This window comes from Schistocerca serialis, chromosome 2, assembly GCF_023864345.2.
Source record: "Schistocerca serialis cubense isolate TAMUIC-IGC-003099 chromosome 2, iqSchSeri2.2, whole genome shotgun sequence".
Taxonomy (NCBI): Eukaryota; Metazoa; Arthropoda; class Insecta; order Orthoptera; family Acrididae; genus Schistocerca; species Schistocerca serialis.
Genome location: NC_064639.1, coordinates 281,331,267 through 281,356,450, shown reverse-complemented (window position 1 = coordinate 281,356,450; position 25,184 = coordinate 281,331,267). Strand labels below are relative to the sequence as shown.

The 25,184-nt window shown below is 38.9% G+C and overlaps 1 protein-coding gene across 1 annotated transcript in view; it reads right to left on the bottom strand.

Moving 5' to 3' along the window:
• Positions 1-17,694: 17,694 nt before the first annotated feature.
• Positions 17,695-25,184, bottom strand: part of LOC126457044 (uncharacterized) — a 282,626-nt gene continuing 275,136 nt past the window's right edge. The window contains exons 4-5 of the mRNA XM_050093031.1: positions 22,754-22,948; positions 17,695-19,945 (exon numbers count right to left, since the gene is read on the bottom strand). Coding sequence (XP_049948988.1) covers positions 19,727-19,945; positions 22,754-22,948 — 414 coding nt within the window. The 3' untranslated portion in view covers positions 17,695-19,726. The remainder of the gene's footprint in view (positions 19,946-22,753; positions 22,949-25,184) is intronic.

The following is a 25,184-nucleotide window of genomic DNA, read 5'->3' as shown; positions in this document are numbered from 1 at the left end:
GAACACGCTGAGCTACTATGCCGGCATCACTCGAGGGAAGACTTGAACCAAGGACCTCTCGTTCCGCAGCTGCTCATGCTAACCACAGGACCAAGGCACTCCTGAGCTCACACTATCCTTGATGTTGTCTATCTCATGCATGGACTACTCAGTTTGTATATTTTGCTTATTTTTTTCATAGTTCCACACAACTTCTTCCTGTTTGCTCGATTGATCTGTGTTCAGTTTTTCGAGGCCTATCCACTGTGCCAACTTATAATTAAATCTGAGGGGGATGCGATGGGGAGGTTCCCTTGTAAGAGTGGATTTTTTTTCTTTTTTTTTCCCTCTTAATAAAGCTACCAATATGCAAATCATTTCTAAGTTTGAAAACACGTATTTTCATCAGGTGGGTATTCCTAAAACAATTTTATCTGACTATTGTTCTCAGTTTACATCACAAGCTTGGACAGATTTGGTTGATCATGCAAAAATAAGGCAGATTCTAACCTCTGTGTACCATCTCTCAAGTAATCCTGCAAAAGATATATGAGAGAAATTGGAAGACTGTTTAGAACATGTTGTAGTAAGAATCATACCAGTTGGGTAGATTATGTCAGTGATTTTGAGAATATTATGAACAGCTTACAACATTCTTCAACAGGTTTGTCACCAATTGAAGCCATGTTTAATTGCAGACCAGCTAACTTTATTTCTGAGAATGTTGAGTTTCCTCCATGTAAAATTCTGTCACCAGAAGCAAAAGAAGAACATGTCAGGGAGATGAGGCAGAAGCAGGAGGATAGGAGAAAGCAGAGACATGATAGTAAAAGCAGATTTTCTAAGTTTGAGGTAGGAGATCTTCTATTAGTGAAAGCCAAAGAGAAAGCTAAAGCGTTGACATCTGGCATGAAGAAATTTTTTTATATTTATTTAGGGCCATTCAAAATTCTTGAAAATCCACATTCTAATGCATACAGACTGGTGTATTCTAAATCTAAGAAGTTGTCTGGATTACACAATATCGCTGAACTGAAAACTTATAGACAAGATCCATAAGTATCTAATTTTTTTGTTTTCTTTTCTTTCTCCATTGTCAGAAATGTTGTATGTAAGATGATGTGATTTCTGAACTTTTGTCTTATCTATTGACTGAGTTTAAATCTATGCCACACTATATCTGCAGGTTCATACAACTCTATAATTCTGTTTTTTGATACATTTGTACTTTAGAATTTGATACATATACGCCATGTGACTAAATGAGTCATTTGAAATGGGACAATGCCGTTAAATATCTAGTAATAAATTTCTTATCTTAGAATGCTATTAATTTTAAATATTATTATTATTCCTGTGTACTCTGCAGAAAATAATTAAGTTGTCATGAACTCTTCTGGGTAAAGTCATGGTTGTTGTGGTAAATTTAGTGAAGACTCATTTTATTCATGTGTTCTGTAAATATTATGAACAGTATCTTAAAGTTTCAGATGTGAACACTTTTTAATCCATTTTGACGTAAACCCTGTATACTTATTTTTCAATATAGATAGGCAAAACATATACCATTTGATGTGAGGGAAGTATTGAACAGTACACAAAACAATGTTTCAGGATTCGATGTGAAAGCTAGACAGGAAGTTACCTATCTGTTTGAGTGTGTAATGAGAAATCTAGGGGGAAACTGAAAGATGTGGATGGATCCACTCCCACACTCCTGTATCGCTGCAGCCTTGCTGACCCAGTTTACTTACAAGAGATCATACATGCTGGGTAATGTAGTGAAGCATCTGTCAACTACATAAGTGTTGTGACTGAAATTTGTCAGCCAAGAAATTATGCTATATGAAGAACTCATAGAACTATTAGTTTAGAGAAGTATTCATTGTTATGGACAGTGTTGTTCCGCATAAATGTATGTTTTTCAAGTAGGGGGATAACTTCCCAATACATTATGTTACTTTAAATAATGTTGTGGAAAGTTGATATTATATGACTGATGATTTGTTATGTGAAAATGTAAAAAGTTCAAGAGTGCATTCTATGAAGCATGTTGTAAATAATTATCAGAGTCTGGTAAAATTAGGCACTGTTAGGTTAGTAGTCATACATTTCAATCAATTTTCTTATCTCAGCACTAAGTACATATTTTTTTATCAATTTTAAATGAATCTTCTAGGCTTGTGTGTTTGAAGGTTAGTTTGTATAAACAATTAGGGGCGCTCTAGGAGAGTGTGCTACTATTGATTGAGATGATTATGAACTTTATTAATTTTGTTGTGTCGAAACATTTCTGCTGGTGTGTACCCAGTGTGGTTTGGATTCATGAGTCGGTCCCACATTGCAAGTTTAGGCCCTAATATTTAGTCATTATTTTCTCCCCCCATGTGTCAACATATCCTTACATACTCTGGTTTATGTGGCTGACTGACTTTGTGTTATACTCCCACTTGTGATTTAGTGTACTCTTCTGGTTTATACCCATCATTGTGAGTTTTTCAAGTCAGCTCACTCATCATATACTTAGGCTCTGAATTTTTTCTCTTCTGTTTTCACAGTTTTGAAGATGTGATTTTATAGATGTAAACATTCAGTTTGTAATTCTAGTAATTTATATTTTCTCTGCACTTATTTGTATAGTTTAGTGTTTTAATGTTGCAGTGTTGACTCTTTATCATTTGTCTTGTGACAGAATGTTCCACAGATCTGAAAACCTGAGTGCCATGTTCTGATATATGTATAAATTATGACTTGTAGTGGAGACATTTTTCTTACGTCTTCTGTAATATGTTATGTATCAGATACACCTGTAGTCTATCTTCTTTGGCATCATTCTGTACACTGTTTGGCAAACCTTATAGTAAGTCGCAAAATACTGTAAACACATTGTTTCCATATTTTGTGAGGGGGAGATTGTGAAGGGACATCCTCCTCTAGCCTTACTTTTCCTCAACAGTAGTAGTCAACACCAGTAATAGTTTTTGAATTTTGGACTGGTCAGTATTATCTCAGCTGTTTTTCTGCAAAAATTTCATATAATTTTATACACAATATGTTATATTTCAAGCTAAAATTTATGAAAAGGAATTAAATTTTTAGTCTTTACAATTGATAAGTACTAGCCCTGAATGTACAGTTAAAAATTTTTTAAAGAAACATTTAAAATTACAAAATATTTGGTGCATTTTAAATTTCTATTCATTAATTACACAATCTAGTACTATTTATTATGTTTATTTCTGGATTGATTTATGAAATTATAATCAAACTTAATAGAAATTCATTTGTCAAGAAAAATTGTAAACCATTTGGAATACTATTATTACCACAGAGTGAAGGAGTAGTGAGCGTGATTCTGACATGTTGGAACATACTTTTGTATTTTTGTCAAACAATGTAATTTCAGCTTAATTCAAAAGACTGCGTGATATATTAAAATGTGACAAAATAAACTAATAAAAACCAAAATTCTCCAATGACATTCTTCAAAATTATTGAGACCAATTGAACCATTAGAACCTAAAATGTGAGAATTTCAGCTTCAAGAATCAGACCCTTAGACATGAAGAACTGGAGCCAACTGTGCAAGAAAAGATAAGTAAACTAAAAAGTTTATTGTAAGTCTTACTCCTCTCAAATCTTCTGAAAACACTTTACCATAATAGACAATAGCAGCAACTAGGAAGGAGGAGGCAGATTACAAGCATAAAGCCAGACTCGGAGAAGCATTTGAGAGGTTCCAATTGCACAATTTAAAATTGCAGCTTGACAAGTGGGAGTTCCTACAGAAAGAATTCACTCACTAAGGGGACCTAATTATGAGAGAAGGATTGAAATTCAACCCACAAAAGGTGAGCACAATAAAATGTGTATCCAAGACTCAGTACCATGAAGCAGTTAAAGAGCTTTCTAGGGATCATTCAATGTTACCATCATTTTATCATGGACTCAGTCAAACAATGAAAACATTACATGAATTGCTGAAAAACAAGCAAACCATGAATGACCAACTCAGCGATAAGCAGCTTTCTAGGAATTAAAAGAGAAAATAGTTAGCCCCCTGATCTTACGGTATTCTGATTTTACGAAGCAGCTCATATTCACATTAAACACCAACAGGAGACAATCAGCACACCAGCAGCAGTCGATCGGCACCTTACTGAGCTGAGGAGGATTAGGACAGGCTTTATCAGTTTCCTTCGCATCTAGAATGCTGAAATGCATTGAGAGAGGATATAGTATGATTGAGTGGGAGCTCTTAGCCACAGTGTGGGCAGTGAAGCACTACCATCCTTATGTGTATGGAATAAAATTCATTGTATGTACCTATCACAAATCCTGGAAATGGTTGGTGCATACAGGCGATTTGTCATCAAGGTTAATGAAATTCAACTGGCAGAATGTGACTTTGGAAGAATAAACAAAGTGGGATCACAAAACACACTACCAGATAGGTTGCTTTACATGCCAGAATACCCAGCTTCAGTCATTAGGAATATGAAAGAGGCTGATGAGGAAGAACAAGACAACCAGCAAACAGTGAGTAGAGGAGAAATGACCTATTCTGAAGCATCTTGTTGATACACTAGTAGGTGGAAGGTGGAATGAGAATACCCTTAGTGCTGATTGAAACATCTACCAGGTATTGACTCATTGTGATATCAACATAGTCAGACTTCTTCAGATAACACAGATACATGCTAATGTTGTAGTAGAGCCTATAAAGCAACAGGATGCTGAAACAATAGCACAAGTCTTAGTAAAAGAATAATTTGGAATTATCGAGTACCATCAGTATTACTAAACGACCAAGGAACAAACTTCCTAAGTACTTGAAAGAACACATCAAACACTGACAGAACATCTACACCATTATGTCAGAACAAAGCAGAAAAACTGGGATGAATGAATGAAGTTTGCTACGTTTGTATATAAAACCACACTGTGTTCATCAACAGGGTTCACACCATTTGAGTTATTTTTCGGGAGCATATGCTACATCCCCAGGATCCTGCAGTGAGACCTGGCCAAAGTACAATGCAATTGCAATGATTACATAACAGAACTAAAGTAAGGGATGCACCAGATCCATCAGATGGCTAAGAGTTTTATCAATGAATGTAAGGAGAAGAATAAGGAACATTATGAGTGCACTAAAAAACCCTAAGGAAAACGAGGTGGGAGACAAATGTGTTATTACACAACAAAAGTATGCAAAAAGGGGAATCAAAGACATTAACTAACCCATGGAGAGGGCCTTTTCATGTCGTAAGGACTTGTGAACCAAATGTTGGCCTCCAGTCAACAAATAAGAAATTCATAATGATGCATACAAACAGATTAAAAAGAGTTCTTTTAACCTCAGAAATTTGTGTTTGTGATAAAATTGTGTTGATGTGTCCTGAAATATAAAGGAAATAGAACAGGCTAAATTTCATCTTAAAACTATTTAAGGAATGTCTTATGTACAGCAGTTCGAAAGATATAGATGTGGGAGGCATTGTGATCAGTCCTCTGAGACAGGTTGACCCCCCCCCCCCCCCCCCCTCTCCCCCTCACGGTCACTTTGCCTCTATTAGTTTAACTCTGGCAGCAGCAGCAGTTGTGAGGAATAGGACAGCATGTGAATGAATTAAAAACTAAGTTAGGATTATACAAAATAGTAGTGAAAACACAGAAATCCAACTGGAAAACATGTATTTCTACCTGTATGTTGGTAACCACCACTCCCTAGCCCCTCCCCTCCCCATAATCACAGAAGTGATGCTTAGACATCTCAGACATGGAGCAGGGAGTGGAAATAAGACAAGTGCGATGACAAAATTAATGGGAATTTTGTTCTGGATCATGGAATAATTTTGCAAAAACTGTGTGGGCTTGGTGAAATTGCTCCTGACCCAAGTGTTTCACTATCTGATACACAGGATCACAGATAAGTGATGAAGCTGTGATTATTTATTGTACTTATTTGTGTTTCAGGGATGTATTAATTGTATCAATGGAAAAATCTATGTATTGTTAAATGGAAAGAGAAACCCATTTATTTATGCATGCAGATGTACACACTAATATAACTTGAGTCAGGAAGAAGTGTAAAATTAGTGTCTACTGTTTGAGGATTAATATTATCTCAGTATGGAAGTTGTAATGATAGAATCATAAAGGGCTGCTATTCACCTGTGTATGAATATTAGCAATAAGCCTTGTAACTTAGGTAGAGTAGTTGTACAGTGCAAGCTGATTTCATCAGTCCACTAAGAGGTCATCTGTATTTAGAAAGCACTGATTTCATGCTTACTGATTGTGCATTGGAGATAAAAAGCAACACAGTCACATACCACTTGTAAGTAAACATTTCTAAATGCCATATATAGAGGTCTTCAACATACAGGTAAAGGAGAATTTCAGACAGAGAAGGGTTTCAGACAGCAGCATCAGATAACCAGTGGTGCACAGGAGATACTAGGTGAGTGAACATATATTCAACTAGCCTTTCCCCATACTTTTATCCATGTATCCATTTGATACCCACGTATTGCAATCACCTCCTCCTCTCCCTCTTTGTGCCCACCTCTTCCTCCCTCTGTCCACTTGAACCTCCTACCCTCCCACCTCTATTTGTCTGTCTCACTCTCTTGATCTCCTCCTCCCCCTCTTTTTGTCAATTTTCTCCACTCCCTCCACCTGACCATATTTTTCTCAATCGCCTCCCTCTGACCATATCCTTCTCCACCCCTCTGTTTCCATTTTCACCTCCCACTTTTCTCTTCCAACTGATCACTGCCCCTCTACATCTTCCACCTGCCACATGCCACTTCCCATCCTATCCTCTCCCTATACATCTCTGCCTCCCCCTCACTCTGTCCATCCCCTTCTCTACCCATCTCAACGTGCATGCATCCATGTATATCACATATAGTGCACACATTCCTTGGTCTATCTCCCCCTCTCATCTCTCTCTCTCTCTCTCTCTCTCTCTCTCTCTCTCTCTCTCTCTCTCTCTCTCTCTCTCTGCCCATCACATCTTCACCTCCCTACCTGCCCATCTCATCCTTCCACCTCTTTCTGTCCATTCCCTCCTTTCTTTCTGTCCATCTCATCCCCCCTCTCTCCATCCATCTTGTCCTCCATCCTCTCTCTCTGTCCATCTTCTCTTCCTATCCCCCTCTGTCTCTACATCTCCTCCTTCCCCCTCTCCCTACAGCCATACCCTCCTTCCCCCTCTCCCTACAGCCATACCCTCCTTCCCCCTCTCTCTGTATCGATCTCTTCCTACCTCCCCTCTCCCTCTCCATGTCCATATCCTCCTCTATGCATTTCAATCTCCCCCCCCCCCCCCCCAGACATACTCGTCTGCATGTGTAGCCCATGTAAAAGAGGTGGATAAAGTGGACTGGTACTGCTCCCACAACATACCTCTCAAGCAGCAAAGCCTATACGCCAAGGGCATGAAAAAATTTTTTTCCTATGACATTTAGGCTTCCATGCAAAGCAGGCTCATAAAGCAGGCCAATACTGTTCCAACACAACACACTCCTTATGCTCAGCGGCCTATACGTTGGGGCTGGAAAAACCCCTGATGTGTAGGATGACCTGCGAAGCAGGTAGTATTCCCACACAGCACACCTGTGCAGGGGCCTAAAAAAACACACATCTGTATCTCCTTAAATATTAAAGCTAGTGTGTTCTGCGAAGCTCCCTCTGTTGGTCCTCTTGGGCAAGAAGTTTGAGTGTCAGTTTCAGCTCACTTCAGTCCACAGATGCTCAACACTCAGAATATGTTCTCAGTCTGTTTTAAATTATGCAGTTAGTCAGTTGTGTCAGCAGCATTTTTTGTAATGTAATCAAAATCTCACAACATGTGCCAGGGTCTGTCTACCTTGAGGACCTCGTTACCTAGGAAATATAGTTGTAGGTATTTTGGTGTATTCCCTTCCTGTGGCAACATGGACTCTACTTGGTTATATATCCACTCATGGATCTTGAATGTGGTGGCCATTGCAATGTGCACATGTGGTGCTGTTGTACCAAACAATGTCATCTGGAATGCTGCATTGTATTTTCATATGTGCTGTAAGAAATGTTTTGACTGTGGCATGTCCCTTGTGTCAATGCATGTAATTTGGTTGATGGTGCACTGGGGAGGCAGTTTAACATGGCCATTCCTACAATACATGCCACATGGTTCATCAGGAAACCCTTCTGTTCTACAGTGTGAGCATACTGCTGACATTTCACCCACACAAACAATTAGTATCTCAGCACATATCTCATAAATTACGTAATGATAGGTCAATATAACAATGAAAACCCACCTGGCCTTAATTTATGTTCATCTCTTGCAACTCAGCCTTTCTTCATTGTAACCACTCTCTGTTTTAGTTTTCTACATCTTTCATTGTATTTCCTGTTGTGGACTGGCAAGACAGCCAATCCACAGTGACGGGTAACCGAAAGGCACGCGCTTAAACTCACGCAGGCTGGCTTGAGGTCTGAAACAGGATACGTAATGAATGCTATAAAGAAAAGTACATAGCTTCTGGAATACTTAACTTTAATCCATAATTGTATAACATCGCTCTTGTACAGATATAATCTCCATTTCAATATACTTGGAGATGGCGCCTTGCTAGGTCGTAGCAAATGACTTAGCTGAAGGCTATGCTAACTATCATCTCGGCAAATGAGAGCGTGATTGTCAGTGAACCATGGCTAGCAACGTTGGCTGTACAACTGGGGCGAGTGCTAGTAAGTCTCTCTAGACCTGCCGTGTGGCGGCGCTCGGTCTGCAATTACTGACAGTGACGACACGCGGGTCCGTTGTATACTAGCGGACCACGGCCGATTTAAAAGCTACCACCTAGCAAGTGTGGTGTCTGGCGGTGACACCACATTTCCCATCTATTTTTCACCGCCCCCTCCCACTTATGAGTAGCTTACTCACTCTTATTAACTTGTGTATGATGTCTTGCATATTACCCTGTCTTCCACTTTTAAGCTCTCAGGTTTTCAAATCTCATCCAATGCAGTCCCCAACAATCAGTCTTTCCTTCTCATCCCGTGTGGTAAGTCTCCCCTGACCCAAATTTCTGGGTGACTTTCCCAAAATCTACCCCTTTTCCTGGACCTCTCCAGTCCTTTTCCTTCAGTCTTCTTCCTTCCCCTTCAACCCTTCTGCCTGAAGAAGGAGCCACTGGCTCTGAAAGATCACCAATCACAACAGTCTTTTATGTGTGTGTTCTGCCACCGCTTTGTGATGATAGGTCAGCATAATGAGATGTGGATGCACCTCTGCCTGATGATGTCTCATTTTTTTAAAGCATGTCTCAAGCTGTAGCAGAGTCTCATGTGCTCGTGAGTGGGACATGTAATGTGTTAGCAACTGAAACCTCACTGCCCAGTCATTGGCAGACATAAACACACTGCATGTTGCAGCATGATGTCATTCCATGTCCTCAAGATGTTCCTGTACACTTAACATTATTTTGCTTTAGACAGAGGGACATACTTGACTTATTGGGATGTGCTTTCATCTTGGCATGTTGCATGTTTTGTAGGAGGGGAGTTGTGATGGTTGTTCAAGTCTGATGCTAGGACATGTCAGTGCCATTCAGTCACATCATGCAGTGTAGTACATGATCCTTGCCAAGGACATAATGAATGTAGCATTTGGGCATAAGCACATTGGTGATGGAAACATGTAGGTATTTCACATTGGATGAAAAAAGCGGTATGTGACTGCACTAAGAGCCAGTAACTACAGACATGGAGCAATCTCCAGGTGTGTAATTTCAATGTATGTAGCATGCTTGCTGTGCTGTACTGATGGTCATCACCTCAGAAACGACATGCTGTTGTCTTCAGAAAGACAGGAATGGATGGCCTTATGCCGGGTGGAGATAAGATATCCCTGTATGGTGGGTTGCCTACCTGATTGCTTGAAGGGGGCCTGATGTGAAGGTTGCATTGCAGGACAGGTCAATAATGCAGGTCAGTGCAATTCTCACACAACAGATCTGTCAAGCAGGGCATCCTACACAGCAGGGGCTTAAAGAAATGCATGTCTGTATCTCTCTAAATATTAGAGTTAAGAGTGTTATAACCCCCCCCAACTATGTTGTTTCTCTTGGGGAAAGATGTCGCACGTCTCTTGTCTATCTCCTCCTCTTGTCTATCTCCTCCTCTTGTCTATCTCCTCCTCTCCTCTTCTCTCCTCTCTCTCTCTGCTCACCACCTCCTCACCTCCCTCTCTCTCCATCTCATTCTCCCACCTCTCGTCGTCCATCCCTTCCCCTCTTTCTGTCTGTCTCACCCACCCCTCTCATTTACACCCCATCTTCCACCTCTTCTCTTCTCTCTCTCTCTCTCTCTCTCTCTCTCTCTCTCTCTCTCTCTCTCTCTCTATATATATATATATATATATATATATATATATATATATATCAACCCCCTTCCCTATTCCTGTCCAGGTCATTCTCCACCATACATCCTTACCCGATGTACTAGGGTTACTGATTTACATTATAAATAAGTCACTTTCATTGCGATGAGTACTTGAACCTAAGGGTACCAGTTAGAGTGATAGAATCTGGCACTTGCATGGTTTGTGGTTTGTGGTCTGTGGTACCATGTGTTACTGTGCACACCCATATCCTAATAAAGTTATAGGGCAGGGTAGCCATTTGTTTTGCTAATTCATTGTAGAATCTAGTAAGCATATTCTGTTCTATCTCCAACAACAGAGACCTGAAAAATCTCAGTTTGACCCCATTGCCATCTCACTCCTGTTTGCAGCCACTCGTCCACCAAGAGTCAGATGATCTTCATCCTGCATCACCTCTGATCTGAGTGTGAGCTTATGAGTAAGTATTTTGTGACACATTGGGTTTTGTTAAGGTGGTGTGTAGTGGAGGGTAAGTGACTTTGCTCCGCATGATAGTTCGCATAAGATGTAGGCATCAGCATAATGCAGAGCAAAATGTTAAAAAAATGGTTCAAATGGCTCTGCGCACTATGGGACTTAACTTCTGAGGTCATCAGACCCCTAGAACTTAGAACTACTTAAACCTAACTAACCTAAGGACATCACACACTCCATGCCCGAGGCAGGACTCGAACCTGCGACCGTAGCAATCGCGCGGCTCCGGACTGAGTGCCTAGAACCGCGAGACCACCGCGGCCGGCACAAAATGTTCAGTAACAGTGTCTAGGACAGGAGAAATCATCATTCAAGGAGATACCAGGTACATCTATGAGGGATTGATGTCCTCAGAGGCACTGAATCTTTGCCCAAAACTGAGGAGGAGGGGTATGCGGTCCAATGATAGTAATGTACCATTCCCAGCATTCTTGTTTCTGTCATTTTACTATGTGGCGGACCTGTGGACAGTGCCATTTAAAGACAGTAAGGTGCTCCATTGATGAATGTTGCTTATGGCATTGGACAGCCCACCTAAAATCTCTAATAGCCACAGAGATTTCGGGGTTGGTTCTGACGGGGAGGGGGGATTCCCAAGAAATAAGAGATCAAGTCAGCTGCCGATTGGATGGTTGTGGTTGTGGGACAGCCACATTGATACCTCATGTGGCAGGGTGCTAAGTGTGATGGCAGAGGTGAAGGTTCAGTCAGCATCAATGAGAGGCCATCTGGGTGGACATCCAGTTGAAATGTTGAGAGACGGACAGGATGATCAGGATGTAGGAGAGAAAACCAGGGCTGCAAACAAAGTTCTATGACTGAGTAAGAGCCATATGTCACAATGAGATGTGTGAAGGCACCAACTTTCAGGAGACAAAGATTGAGCTCTGTGAGCAAGTTTTTGATAACATTGCTGCAGCCAGTGGACTTGGCACCATTCCATAAAAGGATTATGGGTACTGAAGTTACCCAAAATTAGGAAGGGTGAGGGTGCTGAGTAGTCAGTGCAGACAATGCATTCACAGACACTCAGTCACTTTACTATTGAGAGGGAGGTACAAATTATAGACAGTAAAACCCAGAGACTTCTTCCACAAACAGTCACAGCCTCCAAAGATGTACCAAATAGCCTGTGTTCACTGTAGGCAGACTCCATCTGATGCTCTTTTATAGTAGGCATGGTTCTTAACACTCTGTCACCCATGTTAGAGAACAGAATACTTTGGAGAAAGTGGGGTCTGCCACGACCCCACTCACATTTCTGGTGCCAGTGTCACGTAATCACATCAGACAGTCATCAAAACATCATACTTTAAAGTCCAAATTGCCTTTCAGCATTGCTAAAGCCCATTTCATTTAGTGCAAAGAAGCATTGCAACTTCAAGGTTGAAATTTCCATCAGATAAATGAGTACATGTTGTGGGGAGGCAACTGTCATACAGATCCTCAAGAGAGGGCAAAAATCCTTGAGAGAGATGGATGCAGACCAAAAAATGAAAATGATGAATCATGTCAGTACAGAAAACACTCAAGGTATGACAGAGTTGATGAAGTTCACTGAAATATGCGATAATGCCAGGGAATTCCATGAAAATATATCTATAGGGAATAGTGCTGTGGGTAGTGCAAATATTAGTGAAGTGATGGAAAATGTAGATGTTGCAGAAACAGGCAGCGACACTGGACTATAAACATGTTAATTGGATTGACTTAAATTATTTAAATGTTTGGCTTAATGTAATTACTACATCCTACGCCAGTAATATTTTAAAAAGTTATATGTAATATGCTTGTTTATTGTGTTTTGCTGTCAAAAATGAATTACAAGCAACTATACTGATTATCAAAATCAGATGTAGAAAAATATGTAAACTTGAAGTACTATATTGGTACCAAACATACCCTGAACAAACTTTGAATAGAACTGGAACTTTTTTGGAAATTACATTCTCAGAGATGAAGTGAAAATTAATGCTGACTATATAAAAATTGGACTTAGAAAGAGTTATAAGCTCGACCGTTCTATAAACTTATAAAAATGGTAACAACCTAATATTGCAAACTTCCATCACAGATCCAATTTGCCCGGATTTTTTTTGTAAATCAGTTGAATCACACATCAAACATGATTAACTTAATTTTTCATGTTCTTTGCTAATTGGATGGTTACATATGGTGCATGTTTTGTTGGGTTTCTATTCCTTTTTTCTGTCACATGTGGCATCTCATTTTCTCAAGCAGTGGCAGACCACAGACTGGGCAACTGGTATCTTTTTTAGTTCCTAGAACTGTCTATTTCCAGACAATGGGTTCTCCTAATCCTCACACGGGCTTGCCTTAACTTCATATGAGTTTTAGCCAAACTGTATGCAAGATTTTTCAAAAAAATCTTCAAAACAATTTACTTTCAGCTAAGGTGATTAAAATCCAATTTTTTACAACTGTTGTGTTGAGTATGCTATAAAAATATTACTTGGGCCTCCAACAAGAGCACCTTTCTGTTGTGTAAGTGTAACACATTCTATCAAAACAATCAACTCCTTTCATCAAATTACAGAAATCAACACATCAGATGTGTGTGTACCAGGATTTATGGTTTCTGAATCACACATTGTGGATAAAAGTATCATATTTGTTGTTTTTTTCAGAGGTGGTGGTGAGTAATTTATGAGGCTGGCAAACAAATCTTGATGTCACAGGCTCTAATCATTTCACAGCAAGCAATCCAGTAGTTACTTCTCTTTTGTTTTCCCACGTTTGCCAACAAAAGTGAGTATGTTCGAAAGAAGTGAGCCTTCGCTCTGAATTTTATTTTTGCTTACGCAGGGTATCCCACAGCAAAAATAAAATGTGTGAGCATTGCAAAGTGATTCAGTCTTCTTCGATCCATACTTCCCCCCCCTCCCCCCCTCCCCCCCCTCCCCCCTCCCCCCTCCCTCCCTCCCTCCCCCCTCCCCCCCTCCCTCCCCCCCTCCCCTCCCCCCCCTCCCCTCCCCCCCTCCCCCCCTCCCCCCCTCCCCCCCTCCCTCCCCCCTCCCCCCCTCCCCCCCCTCCCCCTCCCCCCCCTCCCCCCCCTCTCTCTCTCTCTCTCTCTCTCTCTCTCTCTCTCTCTCTCTCTCTCTGATGTGAATTTTGAAGGCCTATTTCCCTCTGAAACTAATACAAGTTTCCTCAATAGTCTCATTCAGAAGATGTGTAGTATGTCCCAACAGTTTGCACTAAGAATGTCCCATATTTCATGACTGGGTGCTAATTTATCATTTCTCCTCCTCTTATTGTGTGTTTGGAATCAAATCATCCAATTTCAAATGGGAAAGGAGGAATTTGAACCAGTTTTTGGACATCACACATCCTGAATATCAATTTTTTGGGAATAAAGACCATCAAGATTCACATCAGAGTTCTTGAGGTAAATCTGTAAGTGCTTTCACCACTATGTATTCTCTCTCAGCTCTATGTTCCTCCCACAGCATAGCCAAGGAGGAAACGCTTTGGGGGCCATCGCTCCCCACACAGTAAGTTTTTTTCCTTTTCAGAAGAAACTGCTGGGGCCATCTTCCCACCGGCAAACGAAAACTTAATCCATTATATGTACGAGTCAGCTGTTACAGTGCCACCCAGCCATGAATGGGCATGTACTCCATGACTCACCTGGGGAGTTTCCAGTTCAGGCACCAAATGTTTTTTGTTTTGTTTTGATTTGATTTAGGGCACAAAAAACAAGTGGGATCATATGCACCCAAGTCAAAACTAGAGAACATGAAGACAGAGAGGAATTAAAAAAACAACTACACATCAGTCCCAATTGACATAATACAAGACAGCTAGAAACAGGCAAGTTGAAAAATGCTAGAAAGAACACCATACAGAAACAGAGGTCCAAAACTAAACATTAAATGGCCTTCACCATGTTGATTTGGCAGATAGAAAGTAAAATGCAGTCGACAGTCCATGCGTCATTTGATGAAATGGCCAATAAATTAGATGGCAAACCCAAGTGGGAATGTAAATGGTTAAAAATGAGCATTCCATCAGGAAGTGGTGGACAGTTAAAACTACCAATAGTGTGATCCCTATGTGGTTAGGGGGATACCACCATGCAGGTACGTGATGTCACCCCCCAGTGGGATGGGATGGCTACTGTCTTTGTTTGTGTGTGTATTGCCATTGCCAGTTAGTAAGGGTGCAAAGATGTGTGCACAAAGGTGGAACATACACTATATTGGAAGATCTTCCCGGCATGATCTGCACTTCTGTGAAATTTTGATCTAGAATATAAGGTCAAATCCAACAATGGGGACCGGTCAAATCCAACAATGGGGACCATGTAGTTTAGGATGAAAAGGTGTGTAAAGTGCCGGGGGGGGGGGGGGGGGGGGGGGGGTAAAAAAAAATTGTCCAAAACTGTAAACCAAATATAGGTGTGGATGGCACCCAGTTGACTAACCAATGGAAAGGCAGAGGAGGGGTGGGGGGGGGGGGGCAAGAAATAGTAGGACAGGCTTGCAGCATGGAAATGTAAGTAATGTTGTGATGGCTGTGGCACCATGTTTCACAAAAAGAGTTGTGAGCATGAGGTGACAGGGTGGGCAAACAGCTGATGCAGGACAGTCTTACAGCTGGGCCATAGCAAACAGAATTGTATGACAATGGCCAACCACATGCAGGCAGAGAGAGCCAAACAGCTGAATCTGTATTTGCAATTCGAGTGTTAGCTGATGTAGGCAACATAAAAATGAAAAAGCTTGCATACTTTGCCTACTTTCATTCCGTAATGCCATATGGTATAATATTTTGGGGTAACTTTTCAAGTCAAAAGTTTTCAGGGTCCAAAAGCATGTAATACATATTATTTGTGGAGTAAATTCATGGACATCCTGTAGAAACCTCTTCAAAGAACTGTGTATACTAACTACTGCCTCTCAGTATATTTACTCCTTAATGAAATTTGTCCTCAATAATATATCTCTTTTTCCAACAAACTGCTCAGTTCATAAATACAATACCAGGAACAAAAATGATCTGCAAAAGGACTTAAAAGCACTTAGTTTAGTCCAAAAAGGGGTCCTCTACTCAGGAGCACTCATCTTCAATAATTTGCCAGCAAATACAAAAAAGTTAGTTAAAAATAAAGATCAGTTTAAAAGGATCCTGAAAGACTAGTGGCCAACTCCTACTCCATTGACAAATTTTTTGATAGAAACAAATTATGTATTGTATATATTCATACTATTAGTATTGTTATTTCAGCTTTAAAAAATATTGATGTGTTCCACATCCACGAGGATCTCTTCAGCACGGAACCATAGAATGAAAAACTAATCTAATCTTCATGCACGCACGCACGCACGCACGCACGCACGCACGCACGCACATGGTATCTGCACTATGGCTACATTGACAAGTCTTCTTTGCACCACTGGTTGTGTGCTACAACAAGATGCATTGGAGAATGCTACTGGTTCACATAAACTGATGCTAATAAATAACTGAAATACTGGGTTACATACAGGTTTGTAAACTTTCTCCTTAGTACATTTATTCCTGCTGATCATTAGTTTCAGCTGACTGGTGATGTGCATAATTGTAAGACAAGACACAAAAATGATTTTCTTTTAAGCTTTCCCTCCCTGTCTAGCCTCCAGAGTGGAGTCACAAACTAACACAAAGGGCTTCAATAAGCTTCCATCTAAGACACAACAAAATTGGGAATACTATTTTTAAAATTTGAGGAGCTACTTTCAAGGATAGAAAAGTTCTGTTAGCTGAAGATGAGTAGCAGTGTTCATTGTAAAGCTGAATGTCTAGTAGTACTATCCTGTTTACAAATGGTGGCTTTTTTATTGAGACATACCATTGTAGTCAGGTAAATATTAAGCTACCATTAGTGACAAAGAATGTAGCAGTTAAAAGAAAGCTTTTTTCTAATTAACTAGGTTAAATTTAACAAACATTGACACAAGCAGTATTAAGCAGAATATTGAGTTTTTTTAAATTGCAATACACAGATTAAGTTTCTATTTTGCTTGTCTTTTATTCACGTGTACCTCAATTCACTCCATATGCTTTAAAGTAGTCTTCTGTCAGTGTCTATGGAACTGATGAGCATGTGAGCGAGTGAATGCAGTAGTATGTAATAGCAGCTACACAATAGCATTGTGTGCTGCATCTTGCAATGAATTTGAAATCCATAGCCTGCAGTCTTATTTGAGTGCAAAATACTGTACTAGACTTTAGAGGTATGCACAATTCTGACTGAGAACAAAACTAAAGAAACAACAAATTAAAACATACCAGATATTAAGACTTCAATGTATATAACAGATTTCAACATTTTGTGGCTTAATGTAATCAATGTAACAGCATCATCGAGATGCTGAAGCAGGTTCAGTATCCTACACGGCAAGAGGAGCATTATGCTTCAGACTTCGTCAAAATTTGAGACCATAAATTACTAAAGCAAAATGCAACATGACAAAATCCAAGCTCAAACAGAAGTTAATTGAGCATTGTTTTCCCTATTACCATTCACAAATGGAGGCAGAGGAAGTCAGGCAGGAGAATGGGGCTGTTAGAGATTTACTTGTAGTCACAAATTGATATGTTGAGCAGATTAATTAATGTAATAAGGCTGTAATCTCTGAACATTGTCGGAATTAATCCACAGACTCTGAGAATGACTTTGAAACACTTGTCATATTAACATTCAGTGCCTTTATTCAAATTTATAACCATCAGATTTCAATACATAGTGATTATATCAACTTTGACAACTTCTTTCAGTCTTACTTGTCTCGTCAAACATTAAATTTAAAAGGACATTATGATTCACATTTCAGAAATTGCACAAAACATGCCACCATAAATAATTTATGCATCTTACATTTACTATACACTTACTATTCTGTAAAAACATATCACAAACTATTTACAGATTTTTCATCACAAAATTTACAATGCCAAAATAGTACATTATTTACATTATTTTTTTACAACACACACACACACACACACACACACACACACACACACACACACACACACACACACACACACACACCTCTACCATTATAATCACAGTACAGCATACTATATTGGGAACACCTATTATATTTTGTGACATTTACTGTCTCCAGAATTGACAAAAGTATTTGCCTAGTTTAATATTTTGTTTCTACATATGGTATTCCACTTACTAATGTTAGTGTTGAAAATCTGGAATGTGTTGTCTTTGAGAAAAGGTTTTCTGGAACAGTTTTGAAATTTAAAACAATTCCATAGTACAGCCTTAAATCTGTTTAAAGTTTATACACTGTTTGCTGGCTCATTTACTCAATGAAAAACAAAATTTAAGTTTTTGAATCATCATAATCTTATTTGACAGCTCCATATGCTTAACATTCTTTACTATATTATTTCTGTCGAGTTGCACGATTTCCTGCTTATATGAACTTACCAGTTACAGTGGATTATACTTTTATGTTATGTTCAGTTAACATGCAGCACTTTTTGCTTTTTGCAGGCTGATACTTATGCAAGTATACCAATTTCATTCCTCTTCCTCAATTTTTTGCAACTGTATGTTTCCCATTAACAAAATGAAGTATGAATTTTAACAATAGCTTTGATTGCATAGCAAGGATGAAATTCTATCACTACATGAATCTACACATTTCATAAAATATGTACTAATATACAGTAACACTAACAATACTGAAACCAACACACAGTAATCTAGTCAGGGTCACTGGAGTTTCACATTCATACCTTCATTTGTAAACAATTTTCAAGTTTTCATAATAATCTTAATTACATCAACTAATTTTGCAATGGACTCTATAAATAAAATCTGAGAGCAGTGGACTAAGCATGTTGAACCACAACACCCATCTTTAACGTTACTTTAAGTTAAACACCAAGTTTCCCAACCAACCAATCAACTAACCAACCAGTACCTCATTGTGAATGCTTTGACAAAGAACTGACTGAACAATATAGCTTTACTAAAAAAAAACACCAGGTTTACAACATTAGTTTTGCAATACTATTTACTTCCCACAACAATGAGGCAGTCATTTGAAATCTGATTAATTCAAGTCAAAGATTTTTTTTTTTTGTAAATTTAATCAGCTGCCAGTACTGATGGGTATAAAGCAATGGTCCAACTCCTTTATTAACCACAAGGCAATATTTGAGTTTGTTGCATTCCATAACAGGACAACCATTTGTCAGACAAGATTGTCATTTTCTTTCTAAGGATTCAGGAGAAATATACTACAACTCCACTTTGTTAAGATTTTCTATACATGACGAATTTTTGGTGTATAAAGGCAATTTATTTTAAAATATATTAACTGTAAACACTTAACAAGAGGTAACAGAAAACTGCCAGCATAAATCTGCTTTACCTGGATACTTGTGCATAAACAGTCTCACTCATGTACATCAATGCCTTTACTTTATACACATAGCAAACACACAATTTTTGTGGAGTATTTTTAGCTCAGCAATCAGAAGAAAATATTACTACAATATAGAAACTCCCACGCCCATTCCAAATGCCTGCTGCTTCAATGATTCAAGCTCACAGCTATAAATGATACATTGCCCAATTACATAACTTCCATTTACTAGTGGTGTTAAATGGTAAACACGAGGACAAAACCTTAGCAGAAACTCATAAAATTCTCCAAATAACAAAGAATGAAGCTTTCTCTGAGAAGCACACCCTGTGCAACACAGGTAACTAAGTTTTGTACAAATCTTTTGAACTGGACATTGCACAATGGCAATGTTAATTTTGAAATGCATCGTCTTGGAAAGTTTCAGTTACATATACATGAGCGGTAAGTTCTTTTGAGGTAATAGCATTGTAGGCATCAAATTGTTCTTAGCATAGTATGTGCCTGTTAGCCATGTGCCATGACCAGGAATAAAAGGGGAGCTACTCATTGGTAACTCTGCAGGCCAAACAAGATACCAAGCTCCCTGAGCTGGCTCTGGTGGTGTTGGCAACTCATACCAATGTCCACCTTCACTCACGTCCCCCTGCAACATAAAATACTGAGGTAAGTAAGTAAAGTGAGTTAAGTGAGACAGAGAGAAGCAGCATCAGTATCGGATAGTAGTGAAACTAAGAAAAAGACAGAAAATTCAGAGAACAAACATAAGAAACCTATTAAAAACTGATTTTTATGAAAGCAATTTTCTATTGCAGTGCATTAACCCCAAATGGAAATCCCTTCCTGGTTGAAATATTAAAAATAGGGTTACATTTTTTCCTCATACAAAGTTCTCACCATTTTCTGTTAATGTGGCACACTATCTTACTGTTTTGTATGTTTTGGCCTTTTGCCCAAAGATTATAAAATCAGTAAACCAATTTCTACATCAAATAACATTTCTTTAAAGCAACTGAATTTTCAAGGCATTTACGAGTTACAAGGGCTATGTCGAAAGTTTTTAGCAGCCCGTGAACAGTAAGGCGGAGGACAATGCGGTTGTTTTCATTCGAAAGAGTGGTGTTTTTCGACCTTGGGAGGTGTGTGCACAGCCCCTGGCTAGCGGTGATCCCCCCACAGTGCTGTAAGAAAGCATAGGCAGTGCTGAGTCAGAGACGGTGCAGGACGGAGCTGTCGTGCCGCGACTTTCGCGCCATTATTTTTTACGATTATAAAAAGGGTTTAAGTGCTGAAGAATGCCATTCTTTTTTGCTTTGTGTTTTTGGTGAAACTTCCCTTCTAAGGCCACAGTTGGAAACTGATTTCGTGAGTTTTTGAGGGGTCGGCAGTCAACTGAAGATGAACCTCGTCCCGGTCGGACAACAACAGCTGTGACTCCTGAAAACAGATGCTGTGAGGAAAATAATCAAAGAAAATCCACATCTTACATTTTGTGACATTGAAGGGACCATAAATATTGGATCAACAGCAGCACAGACCATCATTCCTAGTCACTTAGGCCTTACTAAGAGATGTGCCCATTGGGTGCCACATTTACTGACAAAGCCAAAAGGAGACGAGAGTGGACTGGTGTTTCATGCTCAAAAAATTCAATGGAGGGAAGTCCCAAGACACCTACAATATTGTCACAGGTGATTAAACTTGTGTCTACCATTATGACCCTGAAACGAAGAGAGAGTCTTCTGTGTGGTGCTTTCCAGGGGAGGAACCACCCATAAAAGTTCGACGAAGTCAGAGCTCTGGAAAAAAGATGGTGGCAACTTTTTTCACAAAGCTCGGGCATCTCTGTGACCTTTGACAAACGTCGTCAATGCTGAATGGTACATTAACAATTGTCTTCCAAAAGTCATCACCACATGGAAGTCACAGCATGCAAAGTCCAAGAGTGGGCACCTTCTGCTGCATCACGACAATGCATCTGCGCACAGGGCTGCCAGAACAATGGACTTTCTGGAGAAGGAAAAAGTGCGAGTGTTACCCCATCCCCCCTATTCACCTGACCTGGCCCCCTGTGACTTCTTTCTGTTCCCTAAGACTAAGGAAAAAATTCGAGGGCAGCAGTTTTCATCAGATGAAGAGGCCATTGCAGTGTACGAGAGTGCACTAAGTGACATCCCAAAAGAAACTTGGACTGACATTTTCTAAGTGGTTTCAGAGAATGGAAAAATGTACACATGCTAATGGAGAGTATTTTGAAAAGTTGTGAACATTTTTTCGCAAATAAATTTTTTCACACATTCTACTAAAAACTTTTGGCATAGCCCTCATATTTATGAATGAAGGAGAGGATTCACCAAAAGGCAGAAGTGCTGTGTCTCAGTAAACAGACAGGTTTGTGCATGTGTGTTTTTTCTACAGCTAGAAAAAGGAAGTGCATTCCAAAAGCTAGCCAAGTTCCATACCTTTCGTTTGTGTGCCTATCAATGATGCAGCATGCCTGCCTTTCGGTGAGTCATCTCCTTTATTCCTAAATAACTCTTAATTTTCAATCAGAACTTCCTGCCCATTATTTTCATGGCATTTAATGGATTGCTTTCATAGTCAAAGGACAACCAAAGAAGAAAATGCACAATAAATTAGACAAAAACTGAAAGGTATGTGAAATAGCCAAGAAAGTATGTCAACAAATGTTTATTCTACAATTTAGCTGAAGAATCAGTTATGAGATAACTATGTAAAAGATGTCACTGTATTTGTTGAAAGTGGACTAAAGTGTGGGAACTAATTTTTAGGGACATCTGAATTATTTTAAAAAGAAACCAGCTGGTGTTGGGCACCAATTTGTTACTGTGATTGAGGCTTTAGTTCAACATTTCATACCAGATACAAGAAGGCAAGTTATTTCTTTTGTCAGAAAAATTATGACCAATGTTTCCTGATATTCAAAAGGATTCTTCATAGTAATTGATTGGAAAGGCTAAAACATTAACTGGCAGATAGTATGCAAGCCAACTGAGTGAAAGAAACTTTTAAGGAGCTTTGGAGGAAAAAGGAAATAGTCCTCTTCCAGAACAGACGTATAGTAATGAGGAATCAGGATTTGAAGAGTAAATTATTGTAACATGCAAACTTTCCTACAGATTTGGCATTTCACAGACTAATTTCCACATGCAGAGCATTGTGTAGCTATCAATTATGTTGTTGATAATGAAGAGGCTGTAGTTGCTGTAAATGTGTAACTTTCCAATCTTCGAGAATCATTACTCTAGTGGATGCATAGCTTCTACTATTGAGAGCCAAAAAGAAACCTGACTAGAAGAGTATACAGTCCATTTTTGACCCAAAAACAGTTCACAACCAGCCACATTTTCACCTTGGCCCATGAGGTGAGTACTGATTACTACAATTATTCAAGGCAAACAAAAACTTGTAGAAAAACACTTTTACAACTCACATTTGATGGGATCCATCTCCAGTATGGATCCTTCTTCCATCTACCCTCTATGCACTGAATATTAGAAGGATCTGGTGGAGGCCCTCTCAAATAATAGTGAGCAGTTAGTGCTGCCTTCTCATTTTCTTTGAGTACTGGATCCCTCCATGGCAAATTTGGTGGTGGTGCTGGGAACCAAATCCAGCGTAACAACAACTGAAATACAGGAAAGTATTGAATTCTTCATTCGCCACTAACCATTTACAGAGAAATAAGTTCAGTCATTAAATATATAATTAATATTTTTTAAACAGAATTCCTTTTTACTTCCACTTTTTAGAAACATTATAATAAACTACCATAATGCTGAAAATATTTATTTCAAATAGTTCTACCATAATGTAAAATGGATGTTTCAGTGAGCAACCATAAATCTTAACTCTGAAAATAATAGAAGGAAACCATGAGAAGATACTGGAAGCATACTAAAGTTATACATATGCTATGCTATGCAAATTTGCTGTACATCAATCTGTGTCTCAGTATATGCAAGTCCAGTTTGCATCTAGTGTTGTGAAGGTGTATATTCTCTTGGTGTCCAATTCATTTAAGTTTTTTTTCAACAAAGCAATGCTGTACAGATGTATAGGTTTACAATGTCCAGTACCTCGAACCTAATACAGGAGGGAAAGAATTGTTTCTTGGGTTGTATATAGCTGCTTGTTCTGATTATTGGGCTTCAGATTTTCATAACTTCACTGACGTGACTGGAATGTCCATTTACCAGTAATGTATGCTGTAGGAGATGTGCAACTAAAATAGGTCAAAACAAGCCACATTCAGATACTCAGCTGACTGCATCTGTCCATTTCCACATGATACAGCACATTATGCTATTCCTTTGCAGACATGGCTAGTATGTTCCTCCCAATTTAATTTGTAATCCACGTGAAAACCTCAATTTTTCTGGTTTACTTTCTACAGCTTTAGTTAACCTCAGAATTAGCTCCTATGTTTTATCAAGATTACAATGGAGTTGGGTAGAAGAAAATCATTCTTTCAGTGTGTTTCTCTCTGCTGTGAACACTGCACAAATTACATTTACAATATAAAATTAATATTCACACTGTATGATAAATATAATTTTGGACTATTTTCACACATGAAACATGTTTCCCACTATTCAAGGAAATGATTTTTGAATTTAATTCTGGTCTTGCACCAGTAATTTGCTACATATAAACATTAAAAACGATCTTTAATTTACCTATTACTTCTGTCACATACTTAGAATACACAAATTATCAAACATACACAGGCTGGGTTACAATGTAGATGTACACCTTACTGAAATTTTCAAATGTGCATGAATGAAATACAATGAGTTACAATTCAGAACAAGACTTTTTAACCTTTCTTCAAAAATTTGTCTCAAGTAATTAGTACTTATCAATTCACCCATGTTTGAGCAACAGTAATGGATCTGAACAGAAAGTAATTTTCTTCCAAGTGATTAATTACATTGCGGAGGAGGTGGTAAATACTATGAAGTAGTATTTGTAGTTGGTGTACATCTTGTATTACACTTACTAAATACATTAACTTATTTCAGATTTGGGACTACGTCAAAAATATATATTGGCAGTCATAACTGTGTTTCACTATTAAATATCTGGCTACATGGCTGCCTAATAAGTTACAAAAATTTTTATTGGATTAATAATGAGTCCAACTGAATAAATTCACTTCATGCTTTGCTACAGACAATCACCTCATTTTTGGACTTATCTATAGCACCAGTGTCAATGTTGCACTATTCACATTGCCAATGACATGCATAAATTGCATTTATTCAGATGTTGACATACACAACATACTCACCTGTATAGCCAAGCACATTAAAATACCACTTAAAGGGTATGAGGAAGTGAACCTACTGAGATCAATCTGCCTGACAGATTAATGACAAGGGCTGTGAGTGAGCTAGCCATCCTGGCAATTTCTCACATCCAACTAGATAAATACCACACTGGTACTCATGTACAATCTCTGATTGACACTACACAAACATTTAGAAAACTTTCTCGCACCTGAACACAGACTTATTATATGTGCAGGCAGATAGGATTACACAGATTCAAACCTTGGTGGAATGGCAGCATGAGGAAGGGCACTCAGCCAGCAACTGCCACCAAAATTGCCTCAACCCTCAGAACAATGCTGACCCCACAGAACAAATGGAAATAAGAAAACAACATAACTTAAAAGTTAACAGAATATTACCATCAACTGACATTTACAGACCAACATTTTCTTCTTGGAATCAACTGCTAATTTCAGAAACTGATTCGCTTTCTTAACTATTAAATGGCTAGACAAAGATCAGCACAAATGGAAAATTTTGTACATCAGTTTAAAACAAATCAGTTCACATGATGAATGTGTTTGGGAA